The sequence below is a fragment of the Lonchura striata genome, chromosome 13 (genome assembly GCF_046129695.1).
Source record: "Lonchura striata isolate bLonStr1 chromosome 13, bLonStr1.mat, whole genome shotgun sequence".
Lineage (NCBI taxonomy): Eukaryota > Metazoa > Chordata > Aves > Passeriformes > Estrildidae > Lonchura > Lonchura striata.
In genome coordinates, this window is record NC_134615.1 from 16646040 (window position 1) to 16665136 (window position 19097).

The 19097-nt window shown below is 53.3% G+C and overlaps 2 protein-coding genes across 2 annotated transcripts; both read right to left on the reverse strand.

The window, feature by feature from the left end:
- Positions 1–435: 435 nt before the first annotated feature.
- EXOSC6 (exosome component 6) lies at positions 436–2026 on the reverse strand. Its single transcript, XM_021541065.2, has one exon. It carries the CDS (start codon positions 1950–1952, stop codon positions 1134–1136), a length of 819 nt encoding a protein of 272 aa, XP_021396740.1. The 5' UTR covers positions 1953–2026; the 3' UTR covers positions 436–1133.
- Positions 2027–2077: 51 nt separating this feature from the next.
- On the reverse strand, positions 2078–18154 carry AARS1 (alanyl-tRNA synthetase 1). The gene is made up of 21 exons (XM_021541134.2): positions 18073–18154; positions 16516–16724; positions 15711–15899; positions 14985–15130; positions 13653–13844; positions 13077–13221; positions 11745–11890; positions 11083–11191; positions 10841–10991; positions 10342–10466; positions 9558–9702; positions 8771–8949; positions 8152–8265; positions 7162–7368; positions 6344–6528; positions 5812–5920; positions 5044–5157; positions 4648–4767; positions 4098–4184; positions 2603–2716; positions 2078–2347 (listed from the first exon to the last, which is right to left on the reverse strand). The coding sequence occupies exons 2-21, from the start codon at positions 16657–16659 to the stop codon at positions 2162–2164; spliced, it is 2907 nt and encodes a 968-aa protein (XP_021396809.2). The 5' UTR covers positions 16660–16724; positions 18073–18154; the 3' UTR covers positions 2078–2161.
- Positions 18155–19097: the final 943 nt, after the last annotated feature.

Below are 19097 nucleotides of genomic sequence, written 5' to 3' on the forward strand. Positions count from 1 at the left end.
GTATTGGAAAAAAAAAAAATTGTATTTCTTTTCTCTGATTATTTGACTCCAATGCAGTTTTTAAGCATCTGAAGTGCACAGTTTTGTACCCCATTTTATGTGCTGCCAGACACAACCCCCAGCTCTGAGGGCTTTCTCGGATGCTGCCTTTCCTACAGCTCAAGCCAGAGGTACGAGTGCAGCTCTGCCCTGTATCCCAATGGAAAATACCCAGAATATTCCCTACCAGCACACCATGGCGCAGCTTGGCAGACAAGACCACCTGCTCCACTCCATCCCCAGGAATAATCAGATTCCAAGGAAGCACCCAGCTCTCCCTGAACTCCTCAAGGACAGTGGGAGCAGAGGGGTTGACCCCGACTGTAGAAGTGCATCTTTCCATCTCTGCTCATGGCTAGCAGAGGCCTCAGGAAGGCCATGCGGGCAGAAGACTCATCAGAAAAAATACAATTTATTATTACGAAAAAATGAACAAAACACAACTCTGCCACCTGAAGCAGTGCCTGGGCAAGAAGTCCAAAGGTTGTGCAGTCCATGCCATTATATGGTTCCTGTCTGGTGCTGCCTGCACAGATGGATATGGTGGGGAGCCTGGAGTGAGGCTTTCAGCCTGGTGCTGTGACCAGCACAGGTGGAGATGTGGGGTCCCGAGTGCCAGCAATTGCTTGGAGGGAGGCCTTGGACAGGCTCTGGATGCTGAGGCAGTATGGAGGTTGTTCTTGGGGAGCTTCAGCAGCATGCAAGGCTGTTTGGGTCCTGTGGTGCCAGTTGAGAATGGTCTCCTGCAACACGAGTTGCACTCTGGGGTGCTCGGGCAGTGTGTGGGGGAAGCAGAGTCTCATGTCCTTGGGCCTCCAGCTGTGTGGGCAACACGAGGGGTCTCCAGCAGTGCAAAGGTTGGTTCGTCCAGTCTCCAGCAGCATGAGGCATGGATCAGGCTCGGTATGGGGCTTCACCAGCAGTTACAGCTAAACTTAACAAACTTTTAAGATTCTAGAAGTAACTTATTTTAGTCCCGAACAGCGGTGTGTGGATCAAGCAGGCACCAGGCGTCCCGGCAGCACTGAAAGCAGCTTGGGCGGGCTCTGGGAGATGCCCACCCGCAGACCGGGGCACGCAGGTCTCACGGGCACTCAGGCACTGGTGGCGGCAGCGGCGGCGGCGGCGTCGCGGCGCTGGGCGGCCCGCAGCAGGCTCTGCCGCAGCACCGGGTACTGCCGGTGGCAGCCATCGAGCCCGAGCCGCAGGGCCTGCGCCCAGTCCTCGGGCGGGCCGCCCCGGCCGCCGCCCAGCACGGCCGACACCTGGTTGAGCGCGGGCAGCAGGGCCAGCGTGAGGCGGGCGGCGGCGCGGCGCTCCTCGGGCTCGGCGGGCTGCAGCATCCAGGCGGCGGCGGGCGCGGCCGGCAGGCACAGCGCGCAGCCCACGGCCAGGTCGTACATCTCCACGCCCGCGTCCGCCAGCGCCAGCGCGGCGGCGCTGACGGCGGCGGCCAGCGCCGAGCCGCCGTCCTGCAGCAGCAGCGCGCTGACGGCCAGGCGGGCCCGCGGGTAGCGGCCCAGCCGCACCGCCGGCTCCAGCGCCTCCCGCAGCGCCGCCGCCGCCTCCCGCTCCGCCTCCCGCTCCGCCGCCGCGCCCGGCCGGCTCCGCGCCCCGCGCCCCGCGAACGGCGCCCGGCGGAACTCGCAGAGCAGCCGGCCCGGGCCGGGCTCGGCCGCCTCCCGCGGGCCCCAGGCGGCGCAGAGCACCTTGGTGCCGCTGCCCAGCTCCACGTAGGCCGAGCCCTGCGCCTGGCTCAGCAGCCCGGCCCGCGCGAACAGCGGCCGGAGCGCACAGGGGTCCCGCGGCGCCGCGCCCTCCCCGTCCTCCTCATCCTCGGCCGCGGCCGCTGCCCACAGCGCCGGCGGCTGCGACTCCTCGGGGCCGCGCAGGCGGCGGTGATCCAGCGGCATGTTCGGCGGCACGCCGGGAGACGGCGGCGGGGCGGGCCCGGGCGGGAGGCGGGCACAAGCCGTGACTGGCAGCGGGATCCCACCCCAGCCCAGCCCGCCCCGCCTGCAGAGCCGGGGAGCAGAGCGCGGGGCAGGGAGCCTTTATTACAGCAAAGCCGCGCAGGGGACAGGGAGGGAGGGAGACAAAGGGACCGGGGTTCTCCCCTCAGTCAGTTCTTCAGCTCCCCCAGGCGGAGCCTGGCAAAGTCCGTGGCCAGTTTCAGGGCTTCCTGCAGGCAGCCCACATTCTTGCCTGTTGCCTGTGCAGAGATGTCCTTTCCACCGCCTTTTCCGTCCATCAAGCCAGACACTTCCTGCACCCACTGGCTGGCCTTCAGGCCCTTATTTGCAGTCTCCTGAGCAGGAAAAGAAACCCAGCAGTCAGCACTGAACAGCGATCACCCTGCCCCATGCCTACCACCCCATTAAGTCCTGACTCTTCCCCTTCCCTGTTTGCAGAGCATAACCTCTCTTCCCTCACTTCAGCAGCCTGAAAAGGCTCTGGGTCTTGCCAAACCCCAATCAAATTGGGCAGCGTAACGTTCCTGCCTGGAGGCTGCAGCTCCTCCACAGAGGCTCAGAGAGAGGCAGGCACACAGTCTTGGCATTACCTGGGGTACTTGACACAGGCAGGTGATCCTGCCAGCTTCATTATCCACAGCAAAGAGCATAGCAGCAGTCTGGGGGGAATTAGTCTTGAAGAGTTTCAGAGATTCATTCAGGGCCTGGAGGAGAACAAAATCATTATATGACTGCCTCTCTGTGCTTGCACCCAGCCCAGCTCCAGCCCCAACAGCACCCACAGAGACTTCAGGGATTAGGAATTGCATTAAACCAGCTAGCAGCACTCTGCAATGCTCGTCCTCCCAAACATCAGCCATTTTCATATTCCTGGCAACGTCAAAGCCTTGGCAGGGGACATAAACCCTGCCTGTGTACCCCAAGGCAGGAAGGAGAAAATGCTTTTATTTCCCCATCTTGAGACATACAGCAATTAGCAAAATGAGCTCCAGAATAAATCTTTGCCTGAGTGTACTGGCTGGAGGGAAAAAAGCTCTTCCCAGCAGAAGGGAACAGCTGTTCCAAAGGGAGTCAAGAGTACTCAAACGCAGTGTGAAGAGCCTGCAAGGGTTATCAGACACAGCAGGCAGGGAAGAATCAGGGAGACTGCCACACATTCTATTATTCTCAAGGAGACCATCATCCCTCACTCACACAGACAGCACGATGCAGCACAGAGCCCCAGGAATGGGTCCTATGGTGAGCAAAGCAGTGCTGCTCTGTGTGGATTGGGAACATGCAGCTCCCTGGGCTGCAGCACTGCCATCCCATGGGATGCACCCTTCTGCCAGGGAAAATGCTGCAACAGCACCCACTGGGAGCAGAAGCATGGGTATCATGGTGATGCTGGTGGCCACAGAGAGCGAGCAGGATCAGCTCCAAGACTCTCAGAAAGGAAATTTTAAAAGAGCATTAAGCCCAGAGTGGTCTAAGCCCAGGCACAACCAGCTCCCACTGCCTAGCACCTACTGGGCTCAGCACTGTGGCACAACACACACAGCAGAGCATTCATTCCAACAGAAATCACTTGGGAAAATACTTGTGTGTGGAGGAGGGAAGGAGCAGATTCAGCCCTGGCCAGGGGAGAACTTTAACTCAGCTGAGCAGACAGTGCTGGGGCAGCTCTCTGCTTGGCCCTGTCCACACTCAGCCCAGGACACCACGCCTGGAGCTGATCTGCGGGGGCCACAAGCATCACAACTTCCATGGCTTAGCAGAGCTGCTGCTCTCAGTCCCTTAAGTGCATTTCAGTGTCATGACTGCTGCAGGATGAGTCTTAGCTGGGACATAATAGGATTTCTGCTGGGCTCCCTATCTACCACCAGGTCTGGAAACTCAGCAAGTGGTTAAAACCTCACCACCCCAGCAAGTCCATGTGCCAGTCCAGGAGGTGGGACACAAGAGAAAATCCCAGGTCTCAGGGATGGCAGGTGGCAAGAGGGACAGCTCTGTAGAACTGAACCACATCCTCAAGTGATGACAGACCACTTAGCTGCTCCTCAGGCTGAAGGAAAGTTGCTGAGGACAGATCAGACTTTCCCATACCTTTGCTGAGGCTCCATTTTCCATTTCCATGATGACCCATGGCTGGTTAGGGTGACTCTCAATGACTTGCTTGGTCTTCTCCAGTACCTGAGGACAACAGTGGTCAGCCACTAAATCATCCACACTGTGTATAGAACCACCTGGGTGGAGCAGGGACAGAAGTCCCCAGGCTGCCCAAACACACCCAAAAGCCCAGCCTGGAGCAGCCTCACACTATAAAGCCAGGAGGAATGTACTCTGACAGGCAGGTATGTGGCCTGCAAGACAGCATGTCGAGCATGATTCCTCCTCCAGAAAACTCCAATGGGATCCAGGAGGAAACCTGCACCCAGGGCCACTGTTAGAGCAGGAACAGGCTGCTATGCTTCAACCCAGGGGATGGGCACAGAGGTAATTCTGCTTCAGGAGGCAGCAGGAGAAGCTGAAAGGCTGAACAGTTTGAGGGGCATGCCCATACATCAATTCTCTTCCATCCTGAACACTATCAGAGCTCCCAAAGGAGCCCCCCACAGGCCTCCCACCCTGTCCTTTATTCCAGCCCACAGCTCACTCTTTTCTGGATGTCGGCTTTGCTTGCTCGGTCCAGGTCATCCATGACCTTCTTCAGTGCTTTAACAGCCTCCCTCAGTTCATCTTTCTGCCACTGTGGGATAATAGCAGTGGCCAGAGCCTGCAAAACAGGAGCAGGTAGAGAAGGTTAAAGGTGCCAGCAATCATGGCAGGAGATGAAGCACCTCATAAACTCTGCCTCAGCTGGCAGAGCCCAGTAAGCTCCACTCCTCTCCCAGTGCCAGTGACCCGAGGAAAGAGGTGCTGGCTGCAGCACCCATGGGATGCAGGGCTGTTGGACAGGAGCAGAAGGTGAACTCAGGCCTCATTAATACCCAGTTCTGGCAATCAAGGTCCCTTTCACTTTGGGGAGGCAGAGTACTGCTACCATCCTCACCTCACCAAGATCTGTGATCTCCTTCTGCACGTCTTTGTTGGGAGCAGTCTGGACCTTCACCTTGGCCTCCAGGGCTGACAGCAACTTCCTGAGGCTGTCGACTTTCCTGAGGGCCTAGGAGGATACAATCTGAGTTAAATCAAGCTGGAAGATTGATCAGGCTGGGGTTTTGGTCACTCCAGTGTGAAGAGGTGAAGAATGCTGGAATGCCCCAGGATGGAGCTTAGTAACTCTCGGAAAGCCACTGGGCCAAAGCAGGCAGCATCTGACCAGAACCAGGGTGTGATGGTGGCACATGGGCCCCAGGTCTCTTTCCTTTGCCAGGATTGCCAAGATCCCCCCCCAAAGAGAAATAGTCTTCCCCATGAAACCCCTTTCTCCCACTTTAGGGAGCACCAGGCCACATCCAAAGTCATTGCCTCCTGCAGCACAGAACTGGATTCTCAGACTTCACCACTCTCCTGCTGGCCCTGCCAGCTGCTGAGAGCTCTACACCAGCAGCCACTCTGGAAAGCAACCTGAGCTAACCCTGGAGCCATCCCACACACCCACCCAGGTTTCTCTGCCACAACACCTACAGCTGAGACTTCCTTCTCTCTTCCCTGCTCCGACTGTAGTACAGCCAGTGTCTCCAGAACAGTCTTTGGCAACAGCAGCACCCTTTTCCATGAGTCCCTCAGAGGATATTGTGCAAATTTGAACAAAATGAACTTTGGCACAGGGTTAATAGGTGGAATTTCACAGAGGATCTCTCCTGCCTACCCTTACCTTCCGAGCTTCAGCCCCGGTGACTGCAACTATCCTCCGAATGCCTTTAGCAATTGCTTCTTCTGAAACAATCACAAAGGAGCCAGCATGGCTGGAGTTCTGCAAGTGCCTTTGGAAAGAACCCAGACAGACCCACAAGAAAGAGTTAGAAGTCCACTTCTCATCTCAGCAAGAATCAGCAAAGAAAAAATACAACCATCATGCCAAGGAAATGCAGCAGTGTGGGGACATACAGAAAAAACAACCAGTGCTGAAAGCAAATGAGTGAGGAAAGGGTGGTAAGACCTGTGTTCCCAGCACTGCCAGAGACCCTGTGTGAGGTCATGGGCAATACAGGCAGTTTCCTGCCTGCAAAAGGTAATTTTAAAGACTGATTGACTCAGGACTGGGAATGCAAAGACATCATCACTACCACCTCCATCTCTGCCCTGGCTCTGCCCAGTGAATGCTCATGACACTCCCAGGAGCTCAAGCTCCACAGGAACTCCTTTCAGCCACCCTGCCACCTTCCCCAGCCTTTCTAGGCACTCACGTCCCTCCGCAGAACTCAATAGAGGTGATGGAGCCCCCAGGGCCAGAGGGGTCAGCCAGCAGCTCCTCCACAGGGATGCCAATGGACACCACACGGACAGGATCGGGGTAAGTCTCGTCAAAAACTGCCCGAAGTCCTTGGATAGCTTTGGCTTCTGCAAGAGGGCAGTCCTTGGCATACACAGTCTGCAGAGCACAGCAAAGGGATGCAGGTAAGAGCCAGTTCTGTCAGCTGTGACTGAGGGCCCACATTCCCAGGAAATTCCTTCCTCTGAAAGATCCTAGAAGTGAAGCCTTGTGCCTTACCTGAGCTGGGGTTTGTTGAACTACAAGAATCACAAAGTTATTAAAAGACATCTCATCTTCAAAACTCCCAGTACCACCTGCTCAGATTCCCTGTGTGTTACTGCACATGCAAATGGTTCCAAGCACAGATTCCAGGGCCCTTCAGGGTCAGCTCTGACACTTGGCACCAGACAACTGCCACTCTCCTGCCATTGGGAATACATCAATGGGTTGTCTGGGTGTATGCTGTAGACCCAGCCAGGCCTGCAAAACTACTCTGCCAAACTTCCTGGCTCTTGCAGCTGATGTGACACTGCTGCAGGCATGGGAACACTTCAACCCTAGAGAGGGCATGAAACCAATGAACCAAACAATCCATATGGGGTTTTTCCACTCAAAACCCTCTAAAGTGATGGCAATCTGTGCACAGTACTGCACCAGCAGCTCAGAATCCTCCTGTGCATGCCAAACTCCCAGCATCCCAGATCATCCAAAACAGGGACTGAAGGTATACAACGTGTCACCCATACCCACCTTTGACTCCTCAATCATCTGGTTGGCAATCCCTTCAACTTTCTTGATTTCCTGGGTGGACAGGGCTCCCTTGGCCGTGAAGTCGAAGCGCAGCCGGTCCGGTGCCACCAGGGACCCCCTCTGGTCAGCCTCCCCCAGCACGGAGCGCAGGGCGAAGTTGAGGATGTGGGTGGCCGTGTGGTTGCTCATGACCGGCCTCCGCCTGGCCTGAGGAGGAAGCCACTGTTAGATGGGGTCCCACACCCCAGAGCCACGGCCACCTCCAGCAGCTGAAGGGGAGGTTAATGCCCTGCTCCAGCAGAATCCTCAACTAGCTCAGGACACCAGAAACAACTGATCACACTTGCTGCCTTGGAGCTTCAGCTATAGGAACAGTTGCTACCCACCAAATCCATGCATGCCTTTTTTCCTGGCAGTTCCCTTGTTTGGCTTGTGTGGAAGGAGGCCAAGGACAGATCAGGAACATATAACTAATCTCTGTTCCTCAGCAGGGAAAAGCACTTGAAGATGGACGCCTTCCCTCTTCCTCTAAAGGTGTTGCCTCTATAGGGAAGGGAAATGCATCAGGCTGACTGTGCTCCACCCAGCACTGACTCAGCAAGCTGAGCCCACAGGAGCAATGTTTGGAGTGGGGCAGACAGCCCAGGCTCTCTGCTGTTATCCCCACATAGTGGAGCACCACACGTTCTCCCTGCAAGTCATGATGCAAAATGTGCTTCTGCCTGTGACCAGCAAACCCAGCAAGAGTAGCTCTGAGCTAGCTGGGCATTATCTGCCTCGTGGTAAGAGAAAGCCAGGTGTGAAGCAGGAGAGACTTGGAGTCAACCAGACACTGCTTGATTGTGTGATGCAGGGAAGAGCAGGACCCAAATGTCAGGCCCCCAGAGTGGCACCAATAAAAAGAAACAAGACAAAATCCAGAAACAAAATCCAGAAACAAAATCCAGAGAAAAGAGGGAAGCCCTTGTGTTACACCATGTTTTAACTCACCTCATCAATAGTCAGGTGGACCTGATCTCCTACTTTCAAGCTCCCATACAGGGTTCCTATGTGGAGCACATAGCCTCCCCGGACCTGAACATTCTTCACAGTGAATTCTGTTTTCTGTACAAAAAGGGAAATGCCCCGTGTGAGCAGGGTGAGAGGCCAAGGGGAGACATCCAGCCAGAGGTCTGAGCTGCAACTGGAAAGGTCCCAGCTGAGAGCCATAGTGTGTGTGCTGGAGAAAGCTGAGTGTCCCCAGGCGCAGTACACAGCAAAGCAGAGAAGTGAATGAAGGTAGGGCACAGTTATGGGGCACAGAAAGAGCTCCCCACCTTCATCTCCCCATCTTAGCTTGAGAGCACTGCCCTTGGGCTTGGCAATCCCAGCACCACCACCAGAGGCACCCACATTCTGGTGATAGCAGCACAGATCTGAGCTCCTCAAGGAGCAAGGGGAACAAAACCCCAGCACATCCATGCCATTCTGCACGCCCAAAAAGGAACCCTGTGCAATGTGTGACATCTGACATGGATGGGAAATTGCTGGAGCTTGCTTGGCCCCTTCTCCTCTCTGCCCAGGCCCCAAGTCAGACTGAGTCTAGCAAAAGGCTCTCAGGCCCACTCACATCCTCCCTGCTGTCGTCATCCTTGACCATGTAGCCCTGGTCATAGATCTGCCCACCCTGCTCGGCGTAGAAGCAGGTCCGGTCCAGCACTATGCCACATTCCTGGCCAGTGGATACCTCCTCCACAAACTTCTTCTCCCTGCGGATGGCTTTCACTGTGGCCACGAGGCTCCCAAAATCTGCCACCAGGATGACAGGCAGTGTCAGTAAAACAGGAAAACCTTGTAGACACCACATGGGAGCAGAATGTTATAGCAATATCCCCCAGTTATTGCAGGGGCTCATAGCAGCTAACACATTTTCAGGGGATAAGGACAGGGGAGTAAGGCAACAGTCAGTTGGAAATTTCCTTCCAAGGCAGGGCCTATCACTGCCTTCCACACCTATGCAGCAAAAGTCAGCAGCACGCATGGCTATGAGCCTGCAGCCTCCTGAATCTCCATCAAATCAAAAAACTAGCAGGAGAGCCAGAGCAAGCAAGCCAAGGACCCTCCAACAGGCCAAGGAGAAACTGCAGTCTCCTGCAGCACTGGCAAAGGAGCAGCTGAGAAACACCAACAGAGTGTGGAGACAAAGTTGAAGGAAAAGGAATTCCCTTAATTTGGCAACAGCAGTACAGTAGCCCCTGAACAGTCTGAACCCCTTCTGTGCTCAGTTAGTAACAAGCAGACTATTCACCTGCACAGCCTCCCACTTCCATCTCCATGTCCCAGGAAAGGGGAGCCCAGAGGCACATGCCAGGGAAGGTTTAGTAGCAGAACATGACTGTGAGAAGGTTTTTCCATACCATAGGTACCGCTCAGATCTGAAGCATAGTTGTATTTTGGTGAGTCATCTGTCACCTCCAGGCCTTGGGCTCTCAGCTCTTCAATGGCATAGATGTCCAGCATGAGGAGATCTTCCCCTCCAGCACCTTTGCCCTGGGATTTGAGCTGCCAATGAACAAGGTTTGAGAAATAACCTGCCATTTGGTTAAACCAAGGTTTAAGAAACACCAGTGCATGCCAGCCTAACTGCATATCTCACTCACATTCTTCAGCACTCCCTGATTTAGAGTTCTGCCCTGGGAAGCTCTGTGCCAGCACCTGGAGTGTGCCAATTTTTCTGGCTTCAGAGCACCCAGTTCCAGCATGCAGACCAAGTGGGCCTGAGCCCAGTAAGGACCAGGCAAGTACCTAGCTAGTCAGTGCCACTCCCTGTTGCTGCACCAAACATACTGGGAAATGCACCTAAGGTGCAGGCCTGCCTAGATACCGAGCCTTGGACAGGGAATAACTTCCCTAACCAGAAGAGGACAGCAGAAGTGCTCCCAGCACTCTGCCATCTCTTGTCTGAAGGCTGAGCTCAAGGTTCCAGGCTTTGCTAGTGAGGAGAACCAACCACAGCTGTACAGAAAAAAACATGTTCCACAGCAACTGCTGTTGTCCTGGCTTTTCCCATGGGACAAACCATGGGGCACATGGGGTGTGAGCAGACTCAGTGAGAAAGGAGCAACTCAAGACTGCAAACTGCAAGGAAGGGAATTCTTCCTGCCCACTCATAAACTGCCTTCTCCTGGAGCTGTTACCCACCTGAGCATTCTTCCGCTCTTCTTCAAAGCCCTCCATGTCTACAACAAGACCTTTCTCCTCTGCAATCAGCCCAGTGAGATCCGCAGGGAAACCATAGGTGTCATACAGCAGCCAGGCAGTGTCACCTGCAGAGAAAGGGCAAAGCAGTCACCTCTCATGTTCCATGAGACACTGTTCCCTTCCCTGCTTCCCCACTGGCTCTGAGCTATGGCAGAACAGTGAACAGGTCTGGAGAACGTGAACATCCAAAAGGCTCCTCCCTGACAGCACAGAGATGTGTGTCTGGGCAGCTCAGAAACCTCAGCAACTGAGCACAGGCCAGAGAGAGATGGGTGGTTCAGCTCTAAGAGATGTCTTCTGACTCCAACTTTGTCTCTCTACCACCTTCCACCACCTTTAATTTTTCCACCCTTTCCCTTCCCCCAACTTCCCTTAGTCCTTATGTAATCCCAGATAACAAATGACTTTTGCTGCATCTAGACAGAAGTCACAGCCTCACCAGGAATGACTTTACTGTCCCCAAGGCTCTGGATCTTCCTGTCCAGGATGCGACGGCCTCTGCTCAGTGTTTTCAGGAACTGATCCTCTTCTTCATTGATAATGTCCTTTACCATATCTGGGTCCTTCTTCAGCTCAGGAAAGGCATCTCCCTGCAGACCCAGGAGGAGAAGCCCTTCAACATGGAGATCTGCACACCTCAGCAGAGGAAATCTTAAGCAGATACAGTGGAATAGAACTTACCAGTGACTGCACCACCACATCAACCAAAGTAGCAAAGAAACCCTTGGGGGCATTGAGCTTCTCATGGGAGTAGCGCACAGCCCGTCGGAGAATCCGCCTCAGCACATACCTAGGGAATAGCAGAGCCCCCCCATGCAAATGTTACACATCTGAGCTGTTCTCAGGGGCTCCACCAGCATCCACCTACCAGCACTCCCCTCCCAGGACCAAGAGCACACGGTTTTCCCCTCTCGTTTTCCCTCCAGCAGCTGCTCATGGCAACAGCAAGACATAGGTAAGGTGCTAGCCCCAGCTCCATGATCCACATTCACTGTGTGCTTATGGAGTCCACTGGCATCTGCAGTACAGCCCCCCAGCCCAAAATTCCTTGCTTTTTCAACAGGAACACTGCACCAAGCTGGGCTGCGTGCCTTTCTGCCCACAGTCATCTTGTCTGAGGGCTGGCACAGCAACAATGGTGCTCACAAGAACCTTCAGACTCGTGCATCATCTTCTGGGTGAACCTTACTACAGCGACTCAAGCACCAAATATCCTGAGCAAACACTCTGCTACCCACTGCTTCAATGACAAATCCAAAGAGAACCCAGAGACACAGGAGATCCCAGAGGGAAACCATGCAGAACAGAATGGGAGTGGTGCCAATGTAGCAGCTCCTTCTTACCCTCTGCCAGTGTTGTCAGGCCTGCCCCCATCCGAGAGGGCCAGGGTGATGGTCCGTGCATGGTCAGCCAGCACGCGGTAGGCCATGTCTATTCCATCAGCATCCTCGGCCCCGACCTGCCCCAGGTATGGCCTGGCACCTGTGCCCTTTGCAGAGGAGAAGGCAGTGAGCCAGGGGTACAATTACTGCCAGTGGCACCATGGCAGAATTACAGGGAAGGGCCTCAGAAGCCAAGCCAACCCCACCACCCACAGCCACAGAGGAGAATATTCCTCTTGGAAAGAGGTGATACAGTGAACCTAGGGGAGGCACAGAGCTGAGGGCTCTGCATGGTGCCACATCTCAATGGCCAAAAGCTCTCCAAACCAGAGGGAAGAAAATCCAATTTATCCCATCATTAAGAGCCCAAGAAAGAGGAAGAAGGAGAGTACAGGTAAATAATTTGTTTTGCACATTGGCTCAAGGACTCCAACCTGGCATAACCTGCCCAGCCAAGAAACCTTTCAATTTCTGTCACACAGGAGATGGCCCCAGCTTTCCTCTTTTAGGATGTTTTTATCCATACCCTAGGGAAAGATACTGCTGTAACTATGCACTGCTTGCACATGGTGCAAACATCCTGGCACAGTCCCTCCAGCCAGGCTTCCAGAACACAGCAGGAAGGCAAACAAGGACACAGGGGTTGTATCTAGCCAGTGGACTTAACACTGAAAAAAGGCAGCTCTCCAATTCCAACTCTAGAGCTTGGCACCTCATTCCTTAGAGGTAGCAGGAGCCTGGGCTCATCACTCTGCATTTCATCCAGCATGATCTGCAGTCAGGAAGCTTTACCTCCTCCACAGAGGTAAAAAAAGGCTTAGACCTGCACACAGAGCTCCCACCATGGGTAATGTGGTCCTCACCCAGGACAGCACAGCAACAGCACACAGGTTCTGCCAGTGACTGTAGTGGCTTATGCAAAGCACTCCTGGCTATGGGATTTTTCTACATTCTGGGTTAGCAGTACCACGTGCTCTCTAGCACGTGGCAAAAAGATGGCGCTTGGCCATGTTGGACTGCAGAGTATCTCCCACTGGGAGAGTACCAAGGAGTGTCCATCAGGACAGTTCACAGAACCTGGGAAAGCTGCACCACTCACTGTCCTGTTTTCCCCTGGAAACATGTCTCAGGGCAGTAATTACTGTGCCAGCCTGGGATCCTACCCTCAGCAAAGTGCAAATGTGTGGGGCTCACAGCAGCTGGGAAAGCAGAGACCACCCTGTCCAACTGGTCCCATACATCTCCCCAAGAATTCAGGGAATGGACGCAGCTAGGTCAGGCTTCAGTTCATACCTTTTGGATGGCTTCAAAGTAAGGAAGGAAAAGGTCAGTGTCATAGTTGGACATCTTGTTCTGCAGCACAGAAACCAGCCTCTCCAGGCCCATCCCCGTATCAATACTTTTCTTAGGAAGGGGTTTCAGTGTCCCATCAGTTTCCCTGACAAAGAAAGGTGAGATGTCATGGATGGATGCTCTGCAGGGAGAACCACATTTCTCTCCATCTCTGTAAGATTCAGTTCCATCGGATTTGTGACACAGACCCATACACAAGCCACACAAAGGACAACTTTGATAAAATACAGTTAACAAGACCCTCAGCAGCAACTTACACCCAGAGCAGACAACAACTTATTCCCTACTGAACACCTGGCAGATAAACAGAGAAAATGTTCTCAGTTTGTCCCAAAAGCAGTGTGACCAACCTGTTCTGTACCAGTGGACAAGGGGACAGAACATGACAAAGTGCTCAGCTGCTGGATAACTGGGTATGGCAAGTAAGCCACAGGCAGTCGAAAGAACACACAGCCCAAGCAGCCTCCCAAACTGAGCTGTAGCAACCTGTCTCACCTGGAAGCAGGTCTGGCTCACCTATTGAACTGTATGAACACCAGGTTCCAGATCTCCAGGACGTTGGGGTCATCCTGATTGACCAAGTGTGAAGCATCTCTGTCCCCGATCCGGTCATAGTGGATCTCGCTGCAAGGGCCACAGGGGCCAGTGTCTCCCATTTCCCAGAAATTATCCTTCATATTGCCAGGCAGAATCCTCCCCTCAGCCAGCCTGTAAGAAGAAATTTATTGAAAAACAGAGACTAACTAAAAAGAATTTCCCACACTAAAGGCCATACCAGAGAAACCACAGGTCACTAGTTCCCTAGATGTGCTGATGAATTCTTAGTGTCTTGAGACAGATCAATCTAAAAGCCTAATGCTCAGGATCTCTGCTGAGGGGATCAAGTGAACACTGGCACCTGGCAGTAATCCCAGGTGGAGACAGAGATTTACACAACAGCCCAGTAAAGCCATCAGCACAAAGACACTGATGGGTGAAGAACCTCTCCTATGAGAAAAGGCTGAGAGAATGTGGATTGTTCAGCATGGAGAAGAGAAGGTGCTGGAACTACCTTGTCGTGGCCTTTCAGTACCTAAAGGGGACTACAAGAGATTTGGAGAGGAACTGTTTAGAAGGGCATGGAGTGATAGGAAAAGGGCTTTAAACTAACAGAGGGCAGATGCATATTATATACAATTAATAAATTCTTCCCTGTAAGCATAGTGAGGCAGTGGGACAGGATGCACAGAGAAGCTGTGTCTGCCCCATCCCTGGAAGTATTCAAGGCCAGGTTGGACAGGGCTTGGAACAAGATGAACTGTAAGGTCCCTTCCATCCCAAACCATTCTACAGTTCTGTGCTTCCATGATCTTCTCAAATGCTGTCAATGGCAGCGCACTGGGCAGGACATCCCATCCACCTCACCAAGCAGGACTCTTAAGCTGACACAAGAGATTTTGAAACCAGAGTTCTCAGTATCTATCTAATATGAATACTTCCCTTTGGTTTGGAAGCTCCACCACTCTGCAAAAATTATTTGTGACACTTTAACTTTGTTGAAGTCTCCTTTTATATGTGTTCTGCCACATAACACAGGCCATCATTGAGTAATAGAAAAATTTAGGTTGGAAAAGACCTTTTGGATCATCAAGTCCAACCATTACTCCAATACTACCAAACTCACCACTAAACCATCCTCCAAAGTCCCACAGCTACACAGCTTTAAAATCCCTTCAGGAATGGTGACTCCAGCACTGCTATGAGCAGCCTGTTCTGTTCTGCTTATTAAAGAATTTTTTCTTAATATCCAAGCCAAATAAATTACTATTGCTTATCAAAACATGCACCTTCCTCAGTGAAAGGCCTTACCCCAAATCCAACCAGATCTGCTTGCACTCCAGGTCTGGTTGCAGTCCTGCAGCCTCATTTCCACCAAAGTAAGTGACATAGAGTCTCTCAGCAGGGATGCCAAACTCCTTGGTGAGAAGTTCCAGTGCCAGTTTACAAGCAAGTTCCTGCAGAAGGAAACATGAGGTCAGAAAGTGAATGCAAAGACAACTTCAACATCCAAAGTACTGGCTACTGTAGGTATCAGCAGCTGAAAACTTTCTGACTTTTGACATAAGAAAAATTAATACATGCAGTGAAGAGGACACAAGAAACACCTCACATGACTGTCTTGATGCAGCCAAGTTAACGCCTAACATGTTCAATGCCTTGAAAAATCCTTTTAATTCTGACTTTGAATACTACACTAGCAAGAAAGTGAGTCATTATTGTATCATCACTCCTGTTTGAAGGTCAGTCATAGCTGCGTAGCACATAGTAGTCCCCACATCTCCAGGACAGCCACTAAAATCTCCACCTGAAGACTCCAAACTAGCAAAGTTTATTTAAACAGCCTTGTAAACCTAAAGTAATTAATCTCAAATCATTCTGCAGGGCTGGGGCAGCTTCCAAGCTCATTTATTCCAAAGGAGCCACATGCACCTCTGTTCCAACATATTCTCCTTCCTCTTGGCAACTGCTCTGCTGACCTTACAGACACAGATAAATCTGCATAAGAGATTCAGAGCTGCAGCCAGACTGTTTTACCTTGAAATAATCCCCAAAGGACCAGGACCCCAACATCTCAAAGAAGGTGTGGTGGTACACATCTTTGCCCACGTCATCCAGGTCGTTGTGCTTGCCCCCTGCTCGGATGCATTTCTGAGTGTTGGTGGCTCTGCTTAGTTTAGCAAGTGGGTGTGAGGGGTCAATGGTATTGAGGAAGATGGGTTTGAACTGCAAGGAGAGAAAAAGGACAAGTGAAACTGCTAGAAAAGCTGAGAAACTGGGAAAAAAAGCAATCAGAGCCTGTTTTCAAATGTTGCAAGCAACAGTGAGGCAGTAAGTGTTATGATATCACTAGTCTGAACATACCCAAAGCACCTTTCAGAAACAAACCTGCTGCTCCTGTCCATGAGAAGACTGCTTAGAACTCAGCACTCACACACAAACAGGTATTCATAGAGCCTACCAAACCCCAGGCCTTCCAAAGGGACTGAAAACTGCCAGATTCCCAGCTGCCAAAAAATGGGGTGCTAATCTGCAGCAGAGTCCTTGCAGCATCCCAGTTTCAACCATTCTTCAAAGACACCATTAGTCATTTGTGCCAGGACTGCTGCGGTACCAAGGCTTAAGGAAACAAGACTGGCAGAGCTCTCACCATAGGAACCTGTTCCAGTGCTCTTGCCAATTTTGTGAGAGCACAGAGGATTCCAGAGGACACACCACCCATCTCTCTGTGACCAGAAGGAAGGTGGAGTAAGCAATAATTTTTCCAACAGCTCTGCAAACCGCTTCACAGGTTCCAGCATAATATGTTCATAGGCTCACAGTGCCAGGGTGGGAATCCTACCTGATTCATACCAGCATTGGCAAAAAGCAGTGTGGGGTCATCCAGGGGGATTGTGGAAGATGAGTGCACATAGGTGTGCTTGTTTTCCCTGAAGAAGTCAATGAACCGCTGCCGGATCTGGCTGGCAGTGAGCGGGGTCTCCATCTGGAAGCTGGAATTTGCCACTGTCCAAAGCAAGTGGCAGGAAAGTGGCAAAACCTCAGTGCAGTCTGAAATAAATGAAAACAAACAATAGTCTGATGTACTGCCAGCTCAAGGTGAATATCAGGATCATTGTCTCCAACTCCTGAAAGGGTCTCCCCAGATTGTTAAGTACTCACTGGCACTTCTGTTAAATCATAAATCTGCCCCAAATAGTGGTGGCCCAAACTGAAATCTCCTCTCCCCTAAACTCCCTGATTTCTGGGGCTCTACCTCAAGTTACCTGTTCTTTGAAAATGCATAGTTACAAAATATCAAATTCTCATGGATACTAAACTTAGTAGGTTGTGTTTGCCTTACTGGAGACAAGAGGAACTGCCAAGTCACCAAAGCATTCAAGGTGATTAAATGCAGAATGGGGAGACATCATTACAGCCTTCCACTATTTAAGGAGGCTTATCAAAATGATGGACAGCAACTTTTTACATGGGTAGATAATGGTATGACAAGGGGAGGGAATGATTTTAAACCAGAAAAGGAGAGATTTAGGTTAGATGTCAAGAAAAAATGATTCCCTGTGTGGGTGATGAAGACCTGACACAGGTTGCTAAGAGAACTAAGAGAAGATGTGGCCTCCCCATCCTTGGAAGTGTTCAAGGCCAGGTTGGATGGGGCTTGGAGCAGCATTGTGTAGTGGAAGGTGTCCCTGCCTGTGTCAGGGGTGTTAGAATCAGGTGGGCTTTAAGATACCTCCAAACCCTTCTGTGATTCAATGACTAAATCACAGAACAGCCAAGTTTGAAAATGACCCCTGAATATAACCTTGCCCACCCTCTCTGCTCAAAGCAGAGCCGGCTGCAGGGATGCCCAGAAGCCTTCCCTGAAGGGACCCACATCCCCACACACAAGAGGCAAGTGAGAGCCTGGAGCGCAGCACCGCCCGTGTCCTCCACAGGCTGTCCTGACAGCTCGGCGCAATGCGGACCAGGGAGGGAGGCGAGATCCCAGCAGCCGGCTGCGGCGCGGAGACACGGGAACTCCCCACGGCAGCAAGGCCTGGAGAATTCACAGCACAGACCCAATCCGGTTGGAAAAGTCCTCTGAGGTCACCGAGTCCAACCCCGATGCTGCACGAGGGAAGGACCCGAGGTGGGGAGAACCAAGCACAGCAGGGCCGCAGGACCTGTTAGAGCCCCTGCCCAGACACACCCGCTCTCCAGCGCCGGAGCCGGGCTGAGGGCACAGCGCTGCCCGCCAGCGCCGCCGGCGCCCCCGCGGGCCCGCACGGGGCGCGACCGCCACCGCCGCCCTCCCGCCCTGCCTTCTCCGTGCCCCTGTGCCCTGTGCCCGCGGGTCCCGGCCGGGCCACGGGAGCCGCACGCAGCAGCCGGAGCGCCCCGGGCCCCGCGGCCGTACCTGCGCGACCACCGCCGCCCCGCGCTCCGCTCCGCTCCTCCGGCCGCGCCGCAGCGCCCGCTCCGCCCCGCCCCTCCGCCGGGCGCCACCTCCCATTGGTTGCGGGGGCTGTCACTCTTCTGCCAGCCCCACCCCTCCGCGCGGCGCCCCGCCCCGCGCGGCTGATGCAATGGCGGGACACGGCGGCCACGTGAGGCGGGCGGGCTGAAGCCCCAGCGGGCGCCGCCATCTTTGGGGTGCCGGCCCTGCCGGCCGGGGTGTGCCCGGCAGTCGGGTTCGTTCCGTGGCGTGCAGCGAGCCGGTAGCGATCACTGAGTGAGACAGCGTTTGTTTCAGAGCTGCCCCGGCCTGGCTGCTCGGTGGTATTCCACAAACCCAGCACACCCCACCGGGCTTTCCTTGCTGTTATTTATACACAGAAATTCAGGGTTAGTGACTTCTCAGGCACAGCCCTTCTCTTAGGATGGACCAGTACCTTCCATACAAATCATGTAACCCCAGCTACCTTCTACTCATGCTCAGGGCGAGGATCTTCACGTGCAGAGGGTCTTTCTCATCTGGAGGTGTCATTTTTAGCGTTACAATGAAGATAGTTTAGCTCTAAAATACACAGACCTGGAATATTTTGCCAAGTTAGCAATCCCTAAATCTTGTTAGTTCCGGAACGTCCTTGAGTGAGGGATGCTGGCCGCTGCCTCTTCCAGCGATTAGGTCTCCTTTCCTGCTGATTAGTCTAGAAAGTATACAAAGGTCTTACATCAAAGAGCAGCCTTCCTTACGATAATACAGACTGACACATTCCACATTTTGCAACAGCGATGCTGCCTGTTCCCGCGGAGGCGGCAGGAGCTGCGGGGCTGAGCCGGGAAGGGGCTGGGGCAGAGCAGGAGCTGCCCGGGGGTGCTGGGCTCGGGGTGCTGGAGGGGTGAGCAAAGCCCTGCTGGGGCATGCAATGGCTACAGGGTCCTTTCAGGGGTCTGCGGGGTCAAGGGCAAGGCTGTGAGATGCAGAAGTCACTGCATGGT